The 21,119-nt window shown below is 37.4% G+C and overlaps 2 protein-coding genes across 2 annotated transcripts in view; both read right to left on the bottom strand.

Moving 5' to 3' along the window:
* LOC110312333 (gastrula zinc finger protein XlCGF26.1-like) overlaps positions 1 to 21,119 on the bottom strand; it is an 896,486-nt gene that overhangs the window by 845,437 nt on the left and 29,930 nt on the right. The window lies entirely within an intron of this gene.
* Positions 6,301 to 21,119, bottom strand: part of LOC110312334 (zinc finger protein 883-like) — a 44,979-nt gene continuing 30,160 nt past the window's right edge. The window contains exons 2-4 of the mRNA XM_029471639.1: positions 12,584 to 12,654; positions 9,763 to 9,889; positions 6,301 to 8,570 (exon numbers count right to left, since the gene is read on the bottom strand). Coding sequence (XP_029327499.1) covers positions 7,165 to 8,570; positions 9,763 to 9,889; positions 12,584 to 12,654 — 1,604 coding nt within the window. The 3' untranslated portion in view covers positions 6,301 to 7,164. The remainder of the gene's footprint in view (positions 8,571 to 9,762; positions 9,890 to 12,583; positions 12,655 to 21,119) is intronic.

The following is a 21,119-nucleotide window of genomic DNA, read 5'->3' as shown; positions in this document are numbered from 1 at the left end:
GTTGTGTCCATGTTCTCTGTGGGATCTTCTGCACCCGAGATTCTCTCTTCCATCTCTTGTATTCTGCTGCTGATGCTCACATCTATGCTTCCTGATATCTTTCCTAGGGTTTCTATCTCCAGAGTTGTCTCCTTTTGGGTTTTCTTTATTGTTTCTACTTCCATTTTTAGATCTTAAATGGTTTTATTGAATTCCATCACCTGTTTGGATATGTTTTCCTGTAATTCTTTAAGGCATTTTTGTGTTTCTTCTTTTATGGCTTCTACTTGTTAGCAGTGTTTTCCTGTAATTCTTTAAGGGCTTCCACCTCTTTCTCAGTGTTCTCCTGTATTTCTTTAAGTGAGTTATTAATGCTCTTCTTAAAATCCTCTACCATCATCATGAGATATGATTTTAAATATGAGTCTTGTTTTTCAGGTGGGTTGTGGTATACAGGACTTGCTGAGGTAGGAGTGCTGGGTTCTGATGATAGTGAGTGGTCTTGATCTCTCTGTTAGTAAGATTCTTTTTGTTTGTTTGTTTGTTTGTTTGTTTTTCAAGACAGCGTTTCTCTGTATAGCCCTGTCTGATTGTCCTGTAACTAACTCTGTAAACCAGGCTGGCCTTGAACTCAGAAATCCGCCTGCCTCTGCCTCCCAAGTGTGGGATTAAAGGCTTGTTCCCCCACCGCCCTGCTTGTTAGTAAGATTCTTAAATTTGTCTTCCACCATCTGGTAATCTCTGGCATTAGTTGTTATAGCTTTCTCTGGCTGGAGCTTGATCCTCTTGTGGTTCTGTTAGCCTCCATCAGCACTCCTGGGAGCCCAACTCTCTCCTTAGTCACAGTGGTCAGAGTAGTCTCTGCAGGCCACCTCTCCTCTGGCTGAGAAGGTGTAGGAGTGCAGGGGTCTGGAGCTCAGATCTGCTTTCTGGCTGAAGATGATGGCCCACAAAGGGGCCTGTCCCAGAAGCTATGTTGCTTCTGCAGTCTGCAAGCTTTCCTGCATAGACTGGGCTCTGAGAGACCTGGGATACAAGATGGCTCTCTCTCCTGCTCCGGAGGTTAGAGCCATCCCTGGCAGCCACCTCTCCTCTGGCCGTGATTATCTTTGTTGGTTTCAACACTTAATACTCTCACTAGTTTGCTCTCCTGGGTGAAGCTTTTGTTTTCTTCTCCACAGAAAAAGTATATATATATATATAAAAAAAAAACCAAAAAACAAAACCTGTTCTCTGCATTTGTCAGCTAGTCATTCTGTTATGTTTTTGAAGGAATAGACTGATTGCAAATTTAATGCTCTAGCTCACAATCCAACAAGTAATGATACACACACACACACACACACACACACACACACACACACCATAATTAGTAATTAATGATGTGGATCTCATGTGATGTGGACTTTAAAGTCATCACTTGCACTACATTGGAAACTCTAAATGGATGAACAGTAGGATGCATACCATATAGACAAGGTAAACCAACATGAAATACATATTTCAAATTATAGAAGAAATTTATCTATTAGTGGCAACATGTGTTCCCACAAAAGGCAAGGACCATTTAGGTTCACTTCAGAGTCGTTTCAGAATGTCAAAGAATGAACACCAAGGGTACTTAAAGTACTCCAAAGTATAGGAAGAGTGTAGGCATCCAGACTCTAAGAAGTTAGTATTATTTGGCATAAAACCAAATAAGATCCCACCACCACCACCACCATCAAATGACCTAACAGACTGATATGGTAATCCATTGAATTTGTTTCTTTCTTTGTTCCCTTTGACATTTTAAGTACATATACCTTCCCTGGTTCCAAATCTCACCTTCTATATCTCTGGTCCAAACTCCCAACTAATCTCCCCATTATGCCCATATCCATCCTTTTTGTTTGTGATCCACCAATGTTAACCAGGGGCATCTTTAAGAACATGATTTTCTTGCTATATGTTAGAGCCTGGTTGGCACAGCTGAGTATTCACAGAGTATACACACTCTATCAAACTATGTCCATATATAACAGTTGAGAGACAAAACGTAGGACTCCATGAACATGCCCTTTTCTAAACTGCTGCTAAGGACAGTGTAGAGTGAGGCCAGAGAAGGTAAATACAGTTGCTCTGGATTACTTAGTAAAATAACTGTACGGACGCAGGAGGATGGCATGTCATGGCCATTCTCTCTCTATTCCTATTTCCTCCCCACTTCTTCTTCAATGTTCCCAGAACTACATAGGTGGGATGGTATAACTTACTTGTTCAAGGATTGTACCATACATATTGCTTATTTTCTGTATCTTGGACAGCCATGATTTCTCTGCATTCATCACTGCATTTTTTTAAAGTAAATTATCCATTTTATCTAAAAGTGCCTTTAAAATGGCTTCTGAATGATAAATGTGTGTGAGCGTTAGCTAATCATTTCAAGGTGCTGTTAGGACCATGGAGAATGGATTCTGCTTTACGCTATTAATAATGGGATGACCACCAACTTCCTATTTCCTTACAGAATTCAGAATTTCTGAATTGTTTTCCCCGAAGTCACTGTTGCCAATGAAGTAATTTGATAGTTGGCTCTTAATAGTGGAAATCTGTGATGGAAGGATAAAATGGCTTTTTAGTGTCACTTCAATTACATAATGACCTAAATAAGTATCTGGCTTCCTAGTAATTCTCCTCATACTGCTATTTACTGGATCAAGTTTTAGAAGATATTAATGTAGAACATACAGCAGGAATTTTAGCAGTAACAGGCCTGCTTACATTGAGCACTTAAAAACAACTTTTGTTGTTAGATTTTACCTTTGATGAGTATGAAGTGTCCTTCACTGTCTGCTTTAATTAATTTTTGTTGAAAGTCTATTTTATTCAATATTAGAATGGCTATTCTAGCTTGCTTCTTAGGCAGTTTGCTAGGAAACAGGATTGTGGCCCGAGAAAAAGATAGGAATTCCACAGGAAGACGAACTGAGTCAACTAACCTGGGCCCTTGGGGCTCTCAGAGTCTGAACCACCAACCAAAGAACACAGGCTAGATCTAGTCGTCCCCACCCATATGCAGCAGATGTTCAGCTTGGTCTTCATGTGTGTCCTGAACAGCTGGAGCTGGAGAGGGGGTGGCTATCCCAAAAGCTCTTGTAATTACAAAACTTCTGGAATTGTTCATTTATGCTTTCTTCTCTTGTAGATTTCAAGATCTCTGAGAAAGAACCCACAGGATGAAACTTAAATTTAAAAGATCAAAATCAAATCTGTTTCCTTTGCCAGTTGGAGAGATGTTGCAAAAGGTTGAAACCAAGGCTGGAGTTATTAAATACATAAACTACATTTGTCTCAACTCTGTAGATTTTCTCCTACACAATTATGTAATTGCTTTTGATTTTTTTGTGTTTTTTAAAGCAATCATAGTTTAGTCAATATTACAGAATTAGAATTAGCGTCTTGTTAATATTTTAGGGTAACAGTTAAACAATAAGAGGAAGCAGGAACAGTTTTGGAAAATGTACCAGGGACTCTTGATCAGTCCTCTCTTTAGAATGCTGTTCTGACTCAACTGCTTACTTTAGGCCTTGGTCTAGACATCCCGTGGGTTACAATCTTTTTCTTTTAACTTATTAATTTTACATCTTGCCCACTGGTCCCCAACCCCATCGCCCGTTTCCACAATCCTTCCCAAATCTACCTCTCCTCTTCTTCTCTGAGTGGATGGGGGCTACCCTGGGTATTCCTTCAACCCTATTCTCTGCCAGGCTAAGTGCTTTCTCTTCCACTGAGGCCAGACAAAGCAGCCCAACTAGCAGAATATATCCCAAGTACAGGCAACAGCTTTTGGCACAGCCAGTTATTTGAGACCAACATGAAGAACAAGCTGCACATCTGTTACATATAAGCAGGGAGGCCTAGGTTGAGCCTGTATATTTTCTTTGGTGGCTCAGATACTGAGAGACACAAGGATACAGATTAGTTGACTCTTGTCTTCACAGAGTTCCTATCCCTTTCAGGAGCCGCAATCCTTCCTCCTGTTCTTGTGTAAAAGTCTCCAAACACCACCCACTGTTTGGTTATTGTGTCTGTATATGTCTGAGTCAGCTGCTAGGTGGGGCATCTCAGAGGACAACATACTCCTGTCTGCCAGCATGACAGAGTACCATTAATAGTGTTAGAGATGGGTGCTTGCTGATAGGATGGGTCTCAAGTTGTGCCAGTTATTGGTTGGCCATTCCTTCAGCTTCTGCTCCATTCCCAATGCCTGTACTGCTGATAGACAGTATAAATTTTGAATTGAAATTTTGTGTTTGGGTTGGGGTCTCTATTGCTCCACTGGTGTTCCTGTCTGCCTGCAGGAGGTAGCCACTTCAGGTTCCATACCCGCAGCGAGTGAGTCACAGCTAATGTCACCCCCATTGATTCTTGGGCACCTCCTTTATCCCAGGTTTCTTTCTCATTCTGGAGATGTTCCCTACCTCCTCACCCCAATCAGATACAGATTTACATTCATTTTTATGGCCATCTATCCATCTCTCCTGTCCTCCCCCACACCTAATCTTGCATCCTCCATTCCCCTCCCCATTCTTTCCTCCATCTGCCCTTATGACTATTTTATTTCCCCTTCTAAGTGAGAGTCAAGCTTCTTCCCTTGGACCTTCCTTCTTGTTTAGCTTATTTGGGTCTGTGGAGTGTAACATGGTACCTGTATTTTAAGGCTAATATCCACTTATAAGTGAGTACATACCATGTATATCCTTTTGGATCTGGGTTACCTCACTCAGAATGATAGTCTCAAGTTTCATCCTATCTTTTAACTGTATAAAAGTTTAAAAACTTACCATTTAGGATTCAGGATAAGGATCCCAAGGTCATCAAGCAGTGAGTACTAGGTTCATTAAACATGTGAAGTTGAAATCACCAGAGACATTCCAGCTGGTTGCAATTTTCAGAATTTTAAGGGCCAGTCCAGACACCTAACTGTCAACTGCCTGTTGTGAGAGTTTCAACGTCTGCCATGCAGCAACTGATAGAAATTATTTATGATCATTTGAAAGGAGAGGCTTCTATGTACTCAAGATTCTACTCAAAATGAGCTCATGTTTCAACCAACAACTCAACTCAAACAGAAAGCAACATCATTTTCCCACTGATTTCTCATGAGTTAAATGACTTCCTTATTTTTATAAATCAGCAAAAAATTATGTAATTATATGGATGTGTTCACTATTAATATACCACTTTGCCTAAAGGTTCAAGTTTTCTAAGTCTTTTTCAATTTACTATTCTAATATAATGTTTGGTTTGAAGGGAAGACTTTCTCCTTGTTTTTCAGTTCTTAAAAATGAATTTCCAGGACACATTTGGGATTTCTAAACTGTTAGTGAACATGTACCTCATCTACTGTTCATGGGGTAGCTTTTGAAAGCTTCATAATCTCATGATATTTGTAAGAATATACTCACACATGAAATTAAGATGAAGGAAGTATGTTTGTAAAGCAGTTACTGAGTTTTGATTCACAATAAGTATTTTGGGGTGTGTATAATATTAGCATTCTGTAAATTATTTAACAAAAACAACAAATCAAATTAATTTTCTGTAGTACATAAAGTGGAGTATTGAGTACAACAGGACAGGAGGACACCACAATGGTCTGTAGTATTTGCCCATGGGAACCGTTGTTCTGAGGGTATTAGATTTGGGTTGAATCGAGGCCTATTAACATGAGTGAAGATGCACACAGGGACACAACCCAGTGGGTGATGCCTGTCACTGACAAATATGAAAATTTTCATTTGTTCTTTGGTAGTTCCATCGTATTTGAATTCAAAAAAGAGAAGAGGCTTTTCACTCAGGATCTCAAAGACTCTACATTCTGTCGGTGTGGAGTCATTATAACATTACCTAGTACTACTATGGCAGTAAGCCTGGAACACTCAATACAATCTTCCATATTTTAGTTAATACAAATGCATTCTTTCTAGTACAGTAGTTCCAACTTTCCTACTGCTGCAGCACTGTCACACAAATCAATGCATTCTTATGCATGCAGATACACCTGGAGACAAAGGAATGGTATCTCATTCCTAAGACCATCGAGAATATGGGTTCTCCTATAGTGTTGAGCAAAACCCATGAGGTCATTCCACCCCCAAAGGGGTTGCCAACCACAGGATGAAACACACTGCTCTAATTTTACTGTTATGTTACAAGTTTGCAGAAAATCTTAGTGGATTCAGCTATGTTTTATGAGAGACATTTTCTGGGGAAATGCAACATATAGATTCATCTACACACCCCAAGTGGAAACTGAAAACAAACAAGTCCAACTTGTTGAATCAATGAGATTTATTGGAGTTACACACAGGAGTATGGGTAAGGAGTTAGTGGTCAAAGCCAAAGATTTAAACATAGTTACTATCCTAAAACTTGAAACCAGCATATGATATAGATTACTTATGAATACTGGACATTTGGAGGAAACTGCATATCTGTAAGCACATCTACAGGATAAAGAACATCCTATCTTTGTGGCTTAGTTTGCCATATCATCTTTTAAGAAGTTTGAGTTTTTGTCATTTGAATTAGACATACAGAATGCTATTGGTGTCATTATTTTGAGAGGAGTATTACCAATCTTAATCAGTGGGTAATTCCCTTTGCAATGGATATCTCAGTTTCCAAGGAACTGTTATAGAATATCACATTTTTTCTGGCTTCCCCACTTGGATTTTATTATGAACTATTTGAAGAGTGAGCAAGTAAAAAGATTTAAAGAAAAAATTCTTTCATTGTCACATTTCAGGAGGTTCTCTTAGCATAGGTGCTTGATATTTAATAAGATTTGTATATTTATATAATGGTTTTCACAAGTTTCTTATGTTCATAACAATTCTCTAGTGCAGAGCTTGAAGTGCCACAAAAATACCGCTTGCATAAAGTATATACGAGACTTTTCAAAGTGGAAACTTTTTCCTCACCAGGAATACAAGATACTTTTTTTTAGACCTGAGATTCTGGAAAAGAATTTTCCTCATACAGAGTTTCTGCATGGTTTCTCTCCCCTATGTGTTCTCTGATGTCTTCTAAGAGATAAGTCAACAGTGAAGGATTTGCACATTTACATTTGTAAGGTCTCTCTCCTGTACATACTCTCTGATGACTTCTAAAATGATTTTTCTTTGTAACAGATTTGTATCATTCACCTAATTTGTAGTGTTTCTCTACTGTATGCATTCTCTGATGAATGTTAAGATTACATTTCGGGGTTAGGAATTTATCACATTCACCATATTTATACAGTTTCTCTGCTGCATGTGTTTTCTGATGAATACCAAGACTGCATTTTTGGGTAAAACTTTGGTCACATTCACTACAATTGTATAATTTACCTCCTATATGAATTCGCTGATGAATTCTAAGCTCACTTTTCAGGGTAAAACATTTGTCGCATTCACTACACTTATAAGGTTTCTCTCCTGTATGAATTCTCTGATGTCTTCTAAGATCGCCTTTCTGGGTAAAACATTTGTCACATTCACTACATTTGTAAGGTTTCTCTCCTGTATGAATTCTCTGATGTCTTCTAAGAATATCTTTCTGGGTGAAACATTTGTTACATTCACTACATTTGTAAGGTTTCTCTCCTGTATGAATTCTCTGATGTCTTCTAAGATTGCCTTTCTGTGTAAAAGATTTAACACATTCATTACATTTGTAAGGTTTCCCTCCTGTATGAATCCGCTGATGAATTCCAAGGTCACTTTTGACAGTAAAGCATTTGTCACATTCATTACATTTGTAAGGTTTCTCTCCTGTATGAATTCTATGATGAATAATAAGATCTCCTTTGCGTGTAAAGCATTTGGTGCATTCAGTACATTTGTAAGGTTTCTCTCCTGTATGAATTCTCTGATGAATTCTAAGATTGCGTTTCCGGTTAAAAGATTTGATACATTCACAACATTTGTAAGGTTTCCCTCCTGTATGAATTCTTTGATGACTTCTAAGACCACCTTTGTGGGTAAAGCATTTGCCACATTCACTACATTTGTAAGGTTTCTCTCCCGTATGAATTCTCTCATGAATAATAACGTCTCCTTTGCGGGTAAAGCATTTGTCACATTTGCTACATTTGTAAGGTTTCTCTCCTGTATGAATTCTCTGATGACTCCAGAGATCTCCTTTACGGGTGAAGCATTTGTCACATTTACTGCATTTGTAAGGTTTATTTCCACTATTGGTTTGTTTAAGCGTGAGTTCATGTTTAGTGTCAAAAGCCTTATCAAGCTCTGTGTTATGTTCTTTTTGTCCTATGTGGATTCCTTGATAAAGACTAATGATAGAACACAAATTTAAACAGTTTACACAGTTTTTACATCTGCAAGGTTCTTTGGTGTTCATAGAACCATGTCTGTTTACATATGATGATTCAAGAGATATATTTTTATGACTAGCTCTATAAGATGTACTTTGGGTGTGTTCATGAATGAGTTTTCCAAGTTCATGACATTTATAAGACTGGAGATTCATATGCTCGTGGACAATACACTGTGTGTCTTCATCCAAGATGTTCTCATATTTATGAGTTAAGTGATGACTCTCTGAAAAAAAGTACAATTAGAGATGACAAGTATCAACCGATGAGTAAGAGACTATCCTGTGCTTGCTGAAGTTTTCTCAGGTAAATTAGCCATTCTCAAGGATAGAGATCTCAAGAGAGGTCTTTGTTTCATAATCATTACATGGATGCTTAGAAGAACCACAAATGTCTTCTATATAAAATGACTGGAAATATAAATGGCCTTCTAATTTTTATTTAACACATTACTTTGCAGAAGGGTGGGTGAATAGGTGATTGAGGAGTAAAGAACTTTGAAAAAGGAGCTCACTGAAGGATCACATAAACAAAATTTCTCTATTTTCTTCTTTATGTGTTGTGACCCAGTGACACTGTGTAGTTTTGGCCAGCTAGGAATTCATTATGTAATCCCTATTGGCATGAAACTCATGATATAAAAAACACGTTGTACATCTTCTCCCACTGAGGCCAGACCAGGCAGTCCTTTGCTGTATATTTGTCAGGGGCCTAGAAGGAGCTCATGTATGCTGCCTGGTTGGTGGCTCCATGTCTGACAGATCTCAGATGCACCTAATCCTCAAGAGACTTGAGGCCCCAGAGAGTGGTGAGGGCTGGGAGTGGGGAGGACATCCTCTTGAAGACAGTGAGGAGGAGGAATGGGATGAGGAACTATGGGGGTGGACTGAGAGGAGGGTAACAACTTTAAAAAATAAAGGTAATAAAAAAACAAAGCAAAACCAAAAAGAAACCGTGTTGTACCAGTACTAAACATAAGAGACCACAGGTAAAAAGTAAATAAACAAGCTATAACAAAATTCTCACAACCAACAGATCTTTCTCTATTCAAAATATTCTGCATTTTTAAAATTCATAACTAAATACCTAAATTTAAATAATAAAATTAAAATATTCCAATTAATATGTATATGGCAATATATTTTCTTGCTCTCAATATTAAATTCTTTTCAAAGAATTCAAACTGGGAAGTTTTGATTAAAAGTACATACACAGTTTGGAGATATTACACAGAATATAACACCTGTTCCTTTTCCAAAGAATGGAGAGAAATATAAAGGAAAGAAAATGAAAAAGTTTTGTTGATAACAAAAGTTATCCTTATTCTGGAAGTCTTTAGACATTTCAGAGAGTTTACATAAACAAACTAGGTAAATTCAATGAATGAATCAGGAATTCTACAAGAAGACTATTCTTACCCACAAAAAAGAGATTTTTGTAATTCTCTAACATCACATCCACATACAATGCCCTCTGAGCACAGTCAAGATATTCCCATTCATCCTGTGAGAAGTCCACAGCCACATCCTTGAATGTTAACTGACCCTGTAATGAAAAATACCTGTTTACCAAGTGCTGTTAGATACAAGTCTTTTCCTAGGTAGAAAAGACCTAAAGAATATGAAAAAAAATTGTGATGAGTCATGGCAAATATGTCAAGACAAACATCTACAAATGTTGAAGAAATGTGTTAGAAGTTAAGCACTGCAGCTCTTATACAGACAAGGTATAGAATTAAATACTATATTCCTTACATTCATAATGTCCCTCCCCTACAGAATTTTCTGATGTTTTCTACAACCTAAGCCACAGATGAAGGATATGCTACCATTACTTAATTTGAAATTCTGTCTGAAATTTGGATTTTATAATCCAAAATTGTTTCCTAGCATCTGCATGGAACTACACAACAGATTTTTATTCCCAATTCTTTGAAATCCAATGCACTCTTCTGAACTCTACAGGCTAGAGGGATACATATGACATGTACAAACATTCAAGTAAATGTAGCAGCATACATAAAAAAATTAAATTTGAATTGTAATAAAAGATGCTATCTAAAATTGTCATAGACAAAATTCTGAATAAAGTAAATAGAAAAAACAGTATTTAACAGCATTAAAATTATTCAAAATTTTCTCAACATTGCCATATGCAATACAGATATTAATAATTCCATATATTCAATATGGTCTTTCACTATGAATAATTACTGTATGTGTAAAGAAATGGCATATGTGACAGTACATTCAGATGATGTAGAATCATTTTATTTGATCTAACCAAGTTTTTTAATTGAGAAAGAATTATACTAATTATTCAGAATTTTTAAAAAACATTATTGCTTATAAGACTGACTTAACTGAAATTTTGAATCTTAAAATGTTAAATATATTTTCTTTTCTTTCAACACACATTGTAGCTCACTGCCATGGGTAACTTCAGTCCCCAGGGCTTGATGTTGAACTTGGGAAAAGGAGCATAATGTATCATTCAGTGTACATAAAAATATGCAGATGAACACTTATATTCTTAAAATATTACTGCAAAGAAATATCACCACAACCCTTCAGATTTTGTTCCCTATGTAATACATATCTTGGGAGAGAGAAAAGACATAGGGTGGATTGAACATTCTTTCTGCTAAAGAAAAGAGAGAGAACAATATAATAGGGAACATTCATTCATGCTTGAAGTTGATGACTTTTCCACAGGACCAAGGAAATACACTCCAGAAAATTTTTACTAATATATTCTACATGCTGCACTACAAAGTTAGAGACAATAGTGTTTATACTATTTATAAAAAAAAAAAATGAAACCAAAGAGAAAAAGAAAATAACCATTTATATCTGAGATCTTTCCTCACTGTCTTAGGGTTTTATTGTTATGAAGAGACACCAATACAAAGGCAACTCTTATAAAGGACAACATTTAATTGGGGCTGGCTTATAGGTTCTGAGGTTCAGTCGTTATCATTCTGATGGGAACCATGGCAGAGTCAAGGCAGGCACAGTGCTTGTGATGATTTATATATGCTTAGGCCAGGGAGTGGCACTATTAGGAGGTATGGCCTTGTTAGAGTAGGTCTATCATTGAGGGTGTGTGCTTTAATATCCTAGTCATAGCTGCCTGGAAGTGAGCTTTTAGCAGCCTTCAGATGAAGATGTAGAATTCTTAGTTTCTCCTGCACCATGCCTGCCTGGATGCTGCCATGTTTCCACCTTGATGATAATGGATTGAACCTCTGAACCTGTACATCAGCCCCAATTAAATGTTGTCCTTATAAAATTTGCCTTGGTCATGGTATCCGTTTGCAGCAGTAAAACCCTAACTAAGACAGTGCTAGTACTGGAGGTGAAGAGTTCTATATATTCATCCAAAGGAATCCAGGAACAAACTGGCTTCAGGCAGTCAGGAGAAGAGTATTAAGGCCCACCCCCCACAGTAACACTTCATCTGACAAGGCCACACCTACTCTAACAAGGCCACTCCATGGGCCAAGTATATTCAAACCGCCACACACACTGACACTGGGCAGAATGTCTCCCAAGACAGATTTCAAGTGTCAAAACAAAACTATTTTCTCTGTGTGACATAAAATGCCAAAAGGAGATACCAGATTACTGAAATCTGCATCAAACCTAAGAACACATCTAAGTTATTACAAGAGAAAGCCACATATTCCTTCTATCATCTGTGCTTCTAGGGAGCTGAAATATTTACTATTAGAATTCGAGACAGTGAGTGAATTCTAATTCTATTCTTCCATAAATTCTACCCTTCCCATATATTGCTCTGTGATGTCAATTTATATGTATGCACAGATCCAAATTCACAAAGTTACTTCTGAAAACATGACTATCCCTGAAATGCAATTTATATGACACATGAGACCTTTCTTTCCTACTAATATTAAAGGAAACAAGTTCATCTAATGTAGAAATTGGTCATAAATACATTCTTGAACATCATTTACAATATATTGTGTTTCAGAACTGCAGGTCTTCAGTCCTAGCAATTTATGTCCTCACAGTATAACATCCAGTGAAAACATAATTGGGCAAGGCTGAAAGTGTAAGTGAAAGATCTAAAGAGTTAATTTTGATTATTGGCGAAGAACAACGATAAATCATAGAAAATGAACACTTTAGATAACATTACTATAGGTAGAGAACTAACAACTAACAGTTTAAATAGTAAAAAGAATTTTCAAAGAAATGCAGACAGGACACTGACCTGGGGAGCATTTACCAGAGAAGCATTCATTCTTCTTGCTGTTCTCTGAGTTTCTGTCTCAGCAATATAGACTGGAATTCAAATTGAAATTTTACATCAAGGTTGCAAAAATTAAAAGCTAAAATTAATATAGTTCTATCATGGACAATTCTAAACCACATAAAGAGAACCCAAAATGAAAATGATATAAGAATACTTGTCAACGTTCTTACAAACAGGAGAGCATAGAATAACATTTAATGTGGCAATGAAAATGACCACAATCTCAGGCCTTTTCAAACCTCAGCAGTTAAGACACACAAACATAAAGCAAATGCTTATCTGCTGCAAAACACTACTGTTCATGGTTATTACTGGCAACTTATGATTCAAGGACCAGAGTCAGGGATACATGGCTAGTGGGTACTAAGAAGGATATCTAGCATTAAATGGAGTTTGATTAGCTATCACACTAGAATACAGTATCTGACCCTTTCTTCAAATGTCATTTTATACAGTATATCTATTTCCCATGTGTTTCCTGTTGTTGTGGAGTACAGATAGAGATTCTACCTGCCAAGTACCATGTTTTATCATTTTCATCATCATGGATCCTAAAGTAAATATATCATTCTAATTTACTCTTCCTTTCAATATTGAACTCTTTTCTAAGTTGCCTTTGTGTAGGAATACTGATCACTTGAAATCCACATGAATGCATTTATAAGTAGAATATTACGATTCAGGACACGCATGTCTTTAAATTGAACATTCACAAGCTAAATGTTCTAGGCTAGTGGATCTCTATCTTTTAAATGGTATGACCTTTTAATATACTTGTAACACACTTGTAAGTTACTGTGGTAGACACACCTGTAGACTGCTATGGGAGTGGTATATCAGTTACTAATACCATCAGAAATATGTGTTTATGGTAGGCTTAGGTGACCCTTATTATAGAGTCAATTAACCCTGAAGGGTCACAACTCACAAGTGGAAAATAACTGTTCTAGGTAATGTCAAGGCAGAATCATCAAGAAGTAGGCATGGCAGAGACTCTTTGATGGCTGCTATGCACAAGAAATGTGCACAGAGATAAAGTGAATCATTACTGGATATGCCCTTGGAGGCAAGGTGTACTCATTATGTCAGATCCATCAAAATCCTATAACTTTTGGAAACATTATCCTGGACATGCATACATCTGTGTCTTAGAATATTGCTCCAGACAGTTCTCAGGTTCCCCAATTTAGTAATGGCTCCAATGAGACTTCTCAGTTCTTGACTGTTATGCATTTCCCCTACGATGATAACCCATACAGTTGCACATGAAAATAAGAATGTGTGAAATGGGACTCCTGTCATATATACCTATACATATACACCTACACTCAAGCATACAAATATGTACATACATATAAACATACATTTATGTATGTCTCAAAGATAATGATTCATTCTGAATGTTAAAATACTATTACTACACAAAGTTGTCATGACCATAAAATTAGCAATATATGCAACTCATTCAATGTATTATATTGGCCTTATATTTCTCTCATATTAAATAGTTCTCCAGACATTTAACAAACACTTATATGGTTTCATTCTATGCCACTGTCGATATAGTTTAGGTTGACAATGGGAAACACCAGAAGGATGACATGCTGTAGAAAGTTATACAAAACTACTGAGAATTAAAGAGGAAACTCTAGTTTCCTATAAACAATTGAAAATAAACTTTTTATGTCCTAAAACTAGGCCACACAAGTGCTGACTCAGCGTTTCCAGTAAAAAATGTCTGAGGACTGGTCAGACTCAGCAATTCTTTTAGAAAAAGCTCTAATAATCTTGAAGAGAATATTGCATAATACAGAATGAAAAGGAATGTTATACAGTCATCACAAAAAGCTGTCTTTACCTTGATACAGAAAGCAGATGAGCAAAACAACAATAAACAAAAAACAAAACCACCAAAACAAATAATCATAGAACAGTTGCAAGGATATACATTGACCAACAGGTTTTTTTCTAATGGATACAGAAAGGGAACAAAAGTTGATTTCATGCCAATACAAGACTGTTTCAACCACACACAAACCAAATAATTCAAGGCACAAAATATGTAATAAGTGACAGAGGACACAAAACCATGTCAACATATCCAAGAAATACCTTAGGCAAATTACCACATTAGATCACTATGAAAGCACGGAAGAATATTAGCATATCAGTCCATGTTTTCCCAACACTGGAGCGCTCAGGTGCTGGGCCTCAGGGAAGCACTGATAGACTTCTCTGGGGGTGGGAAGACACAGTCTAAGATAGGGAGCTAAAGTTAGGGTTCCCTGACTTCTGGCCCTACAGTTGCTTTTGAAGAGCCACACAGAAATGTTGGGGACAAAGTGTCAGGGGTCCACAGGCCTGCAACAAGGTCTGGACCAGGGCTCCCAAACTCCTAGACATCTAGGCATAGCTGAGTTGTTAGAAGCTGAGAGTGGAGTCAGGGGCCTGCAAGCTGAGGATGATGTCTAGCCCAAGGTTAGGGGTAAATAGGAGTTCCAGCTTAGCTCATTGGTGATTTCCTTAGCTTGGCAGCAGTTGTCTAGGGGCACAGACCTTCTAGGAAAGACTTAAACTGCAGCTCTATAGGCAATGGCCTTCTCCTTGCTCCCCATGGTGGTTCTCAAGGAAAGAGACAGTCCATGGTTATCCATGTTCACTGTGAAAAATGGATGTGTACCAACCTCTCAGGGTGGAACAAAGATTAAATACCTTTTGCAGGAAGAAATGTCTGGCAAGAGAAGCTTATTGGCTAAACCCTCAAGGCCTCTAGGTACCTCATTAGCATGGAGAACTCCGTTTTGGGCTACATGACCAATATAGGAGTATGGCATGTGTTCCTGGCTAGAAATCTAAGAGGTAGCAGGGAGGTGCCTATCCTCTCTCAGGTGGGTACCTGATTAGTGGAGCCTCAGGCTCGCTCTACTTTACCATGTTTCCTGGCACAGTTCATCACCCCACATGAGAGCAGAAGGAACATACCACAGTATAATCAAGATAGTAGCCAACAATCATTTGACTATACTCAGAAGAAAATCAAGGATGTGTAATTGCTCCACAATAACCCGTAACAGTAGATCATTGCTTACAAAGAGCAAGCAAGACCTACAACACTTTCAATGTGACAAATAAGAAGGAAAGCAAATTTTTCCCAAATTACATAATTTGGGAAACACAATTGTTTATTCAAAAACTACAAGCATTCCACAAGAAAGCTCCAATGTGATAATACTCTTAATAAGCTATATAAAAATACAAGAAAATATTGCTTTGTTTTACACGTTCTTAGAGAATAAGTTGAGAAGTCAGTAGACCATTCATTGTCTAAAAATGTTATGGATATGCTAGTATAGGATTCAAACTACTAAAAGTGCTCTGTAAACTGCTGGGCAAAAAAATCATTAGTGGCTATCCTCACATGCTAACCTCTAGTGTTATAACACTCACCCTTGGGGCATAGTATCCTGACCAGCACAATAGTGCCACAACTATTTTGTAAATAACAAAAGCCTTTCTGGCTTGAATTGAGGTCAGCCCACAAAAGAAATGCATAGCTGACACTGGAAGCCAGCCAAAAGTCAACAACTGGAAAGATCAAGAATGGAATCTATGACTGATGTACTGCTACATGTATATTGTAGTTATAGAGTTTCCATTGCTGTCAAGAGACACCAGGATAAAGACAACTTTTATAAAGGACAACATTTAATTGGGGTTGACATACAGGGTCAGAAGTTCAGTCCATATCATCAAGTCAGGAAGCATATATAATAAAATCAATGTAATCTATCAGATAAACTGAAAGAAAAAAATCCTCATTATCATTGCATTAGAAGCCTTTGACATGATCCATGGATAGATTTGGAACACAAGGAACATATTGAAACATATTTAAGGTGAGCTCCAGCAAGTTAACAGTTAAAAGCAAATTAAGTGAAGAGAAACTCAAAGTGATTCTACTAAAATTAGGAACAAGTCAAGGCTGTCCACTCTCTCCTTGTACGTTCAATGTAGTAAATTAAGTTCTAGTCAGAGTAAGAATAGAAATAAATGAGATCAAGAAAAAAAAAAAACTTAGAGAGAAAGAAGTCAAAGTATCATTATTTTTAAGTTATATAATAATATACATGAACGACCCAGACTAAACTCCACTTACATATGGACACCTGATTTTTGATTTTAAAAAAAAAGTCAGAAATACACCATGGAAAAAAGAAAGCATCTTCAACAAATGGTACTTGTCTAACTGAACTTCCTTGTTGATGAATGCAAGTAAATCCAAATCTATCAACCTGCATAAATTTCAGTCCAAGTGGATTAAAGACCTAGACTTATGGTTTTTATTACATTGAAGAGATACTATGACCACTACAAATCTCATAAAGACAAGCATTTCATTGTAGCTGGCTTACACTTTCGGAGGTTGCCAGGAGCCTGGCCTGCTCATGGAATCTTCCTGGAATTAAGTCAATTGGAGAAGCATCAGTGGTGCAGGATCAGTGGGGAGGAGGAAGAAAAATTCAGTTTTGTGAGCTAAAGGTTGATTAATATAATAAATAACCTTTACTTAACCTTACTATAAAATAACATTTACCAGTTGACTCTTAAGTTATTCTGAGGCCAGAAGCCAAAGACCTCAGGCAATGAACACTCACACAGCAGAACATTAAGTAAAGACATTCTTTGTGCCCCCTTCCCCCATGGAAATACTCCAAGTTTCCCAGTCCTGAGGCTGGGGATTTCATTAACTCCTTGTAAGCTAGAGTTTGTTGCAGAAATAAACAACCACTTTGAAATAGCTTCTAACTTTTATTATTTATTATTATTTTTATTATTTCTGAGAGAAAGAAAAAAGGGGGGAAAGGCCTGGGGGGAAAAACCTGTCTCTTTCTTGATCTTAAGGAAAAGCCTAACTTTAAGAAAAGACCCATCTCTCTCCCTTTCTCTCCTTTACACTGCTCTCTTCTCAGCCCTGTTATATTTATCTGCTTTTCTCTGCTTTGTTCTCTCTGTCCTCTATTCTTCTGATCTGTCTCATCATTTCTTGTTCTTGTATACATGATCACATGGTATTTCAAGCATCTTTTTTTAGATGGTAACAATAAGTTCAAAAATAAATTCAAACCAAAAATTGAATAAGAAGTCGCACCAGAGACATTTATATGAGTTTCAATTAAGACTTGTTATCTAACTAAACATTATCTGGCATTACCTGTGGGGTGGTGGATTGTGCACAGATAGCCTGGTCCTAGTATAGCATAGGTCTGGCACAGCAGAGACGGAGGTAGAGCTGAAGGACACGGGGGTGGGGGTGGGGGAGTGACTTCCCCTCCCTGCATGCCTGGCCAGAGATCTCCGTGGAAAACCTCTGGTACCGAGGCCCACAATTACCTCCACAGGTTCATCGAGAATTTAAATCTATACTTCTTATGTTTAAGTTAACACGTTATGTTAACAGATAAAACACCTGTCTAGTGTCTCATTAGTACTGAAGTACAGTATAGATAGACTTAGTCAATACTTAATCTTCTGTTCTTGTATGTACCATAAAAAGTTCATTCCCAGTTTATGGCTGTTAGTTAAGAGATAATGGTTTTATAGCAGCAAAGAATATTTTTAAAGATTGTAAGTCTGCTTTATGCCTATATTATTTCCTAGTTGGAAATAGCTTATGATACATGAAGACTTGCAGGGCCTTAATTGTAGCCCTTTATATAAAGGGTTCAATAATGACTAGCATAAATTTAAGGATTCTATAGTCACCCTTCCGGTTGGCACCAGCTCTGGGTCACGTTGGGCGCGAATTCGACGGATGGTCCCACAGTCCCCAGGGGACTCTCCACGGGATCTTAACATCACTGGTGAGTGGAACACAACATCTGTTCCAAACCAATTGTGATGGGCTTATGACAGCAGGAGCAAGAACACAGGAGCCCTGCCTGACCAGCAGTTTGGTTCCTTCTGATTGGTGCTGGTATACCTTGGTTTTGAACATACCAGACAGCCCGGTCCCCAGAGGAGAAATCATTTCCAGGCGCTGTAACATGCCTAGGAGCTTAGGATTCCAGGATCCCAGGATAACAGGAGCTTGGTCACACCAGGATCTCAGAGTCTCAGAGGAAGCTTGACTGCCAAGAACTCTGACACACCCAGAATCTCAGGTTCACAGGAGCCCAAAATCACAGGATCACAGAGAAAGCTGGACTCTTAAGAGTCCTGAATCATCCGGGATTATAAGAAGGACAGGATCCAATCAGATATACTGGGGAAAATAAGCACTTGAGATAATCAGGTGGCAGGTGGCAGGAGGCAAGGGTAAAAACAGAAGCAACAGAAACCAATGTTATTTGGCATCATCAGAACCAAACTCTCCCACCATAGCAAGTCCTGGATACACCATCACACCAGAAAAGCAAGATGTGAATCTAAAGTGACTTCTCATGATGATGGTGGAAGACATTAAGAATGAAATACAGGAAAACACAGGTAAACAGCTAGAAGCTCTAAAAGAGGAAACACAAAAATCCCTTAAAGAGTTACAGGAAAACAATACCAAACAGGTAAAAGAATTGAACAAAACATTCCAGGATCTAAAAATGGAAGTAGAAACAATAAATCACAAAGGAAGAAAACTCTGGAGATAAAAATCCTAGGAAAGACAGAATTCAAGAGATGGAAGAGAGAATCTCAGGTGCAGAAGATGCCATAGAAAACATGGACACAACAATCAAGGAAAATGCAAATACAAAAAGATCCTAACCCAAAACATCCAGGAAATAAAGGATGCAATGAGAAGACCAAACCTGAGAATAATAGGTATAGATGAGAATGAAGATTATATGGTTAATTTTGGAGAATGAGGATTTTCAACAAAAAGGGTCAGTAAATATCTTCAACAACATAATTAAAGAAAACTTCCCTAACCTAAAGAAAGAGATGCCCATGAAAAAACAAGAAGCCTACAGAACTTCAAATAGACTGGACCAGAAAAGAAATTTCTCCCGACACATAATAATCAGGACAACAAATGCACTAAATAAAGATAGAATATTAAAAGAAGTGAGGGAAAAAGGTCAAGTAACATTCAAAGGCAGACCTATCAGAATTACACCAGACTTCTCACCAGAGACTATGAAAGCCAGAAGATCATGGACAGATGTTATATAGACCCTAAGAGAAAACAAATGCCAGCCCAGGCTAATATACCCGGCAAAACTCTCAATTACCATAGATGGAGAAACCAAAGTATTCCATGAAAAAACCAAATTCACACAATATCTTTCCACGAATCCAGCCCTTCAAAGGATAATGAAAGGAAAACTCCAACACAAGGAGGGAAAGGACACCCTAGAAAAAGCAAGAAAGTAATCCATCAACAAACCTAAAAGTAGACAGACACTAGAACAGAATCCCAACTATAACAACAAAAATAATAAGAAGCAACAATTACTTTTTCTTAATATCTCTTAATATCAATTGACTCAATTACCCAATAAAAAGACACAGACTAACAGACTGCCTACATAAACAGGACCCAACATTTTGGTGCATACTGGAAACCCACCTCAGGCACAAAGGTATATACTATCTCAGAGTAAAAGGCTGGAAAACAATTTTCCAAGAAAACAGTCCAAAGAAACAAGCTGGAGTAGCCACTCTAATTAAAATAAAATCGACTTCCAACCCAAAGTTATCAAAAAAGACAAGGAGGGGAACTTCATACTCATCAAAGGAAAAATCTTCCAGGATGAACTGTCAATTCTGAATACCTATGCTCCAAATGCAAGGGCATCCACATTCATTAAAGAAACTTTAGTAAAGCTCAAAGCATACATTAACTGCACACAAAAATAGTGAGAGACTTTAACACCCCAATCTTATCAATGACAGATCCTGGAAACAAAAGTTAAACAAAGACGCATTGAAACTAACAGAAGTTATGAAACAAATGGATTTAACAGATATCTACAGAACATTTCCTAAAACAAAAGGATATACCTTGTTCTCAGCACCTCATGGTACCTTCTCCAAAACTGACCATATAATCGGTCACAAAACGGGTCTCAACAGATACAAATACATTGAAATTATCTCATGCACCCTATCAGATTACCACTAACTAAGGGTGATCTTTAATATAAACATAAATAATAGAAAGCTAACACTGACATGGAAGCTGAACAACACTCTACAAAATGAAAATATGGTCAAAGAAAAAATAAATAAATAAATTAAAGACTTTTAGAATTTAATGAAAAAGAAGCCACAACATACTCAAACTTATGGGACACTATGAAAGCATTCCTAAGAGGAAAACTCATAGCTCTGAGTGCTGCCAAAAAGAAAGTAGAGAGAGCACACACTAGCAGCTCGCCACCACACCTAAAAGCTCTAAAACAAAAGGAAGCAAATTCACCCAAGAGGAGTAGACAGTAGGAAATAATCAAACTCAGGGCTGAAATCAACCAAGTAGAAACTAAAAGAACTATACAAA

The sequence above is a fragment of the Mus caroli genome, chromosome 17 (genome assembly GCF_900094665.2).
Source record: "Mus caroli chromosome 17, CAROLI_EIJ_v1.1, whole genome shotgun sequence".
In the NCBI taxonomy this organism is placed as follows: Eukaryota; Metazoa; Chordata; class Mammalia; order Rodentia; family Muridae; genus Mus; species Mus caroli.
This window is presented reverse-complemented; position numbering and strand designations above follow the sequence as displayed.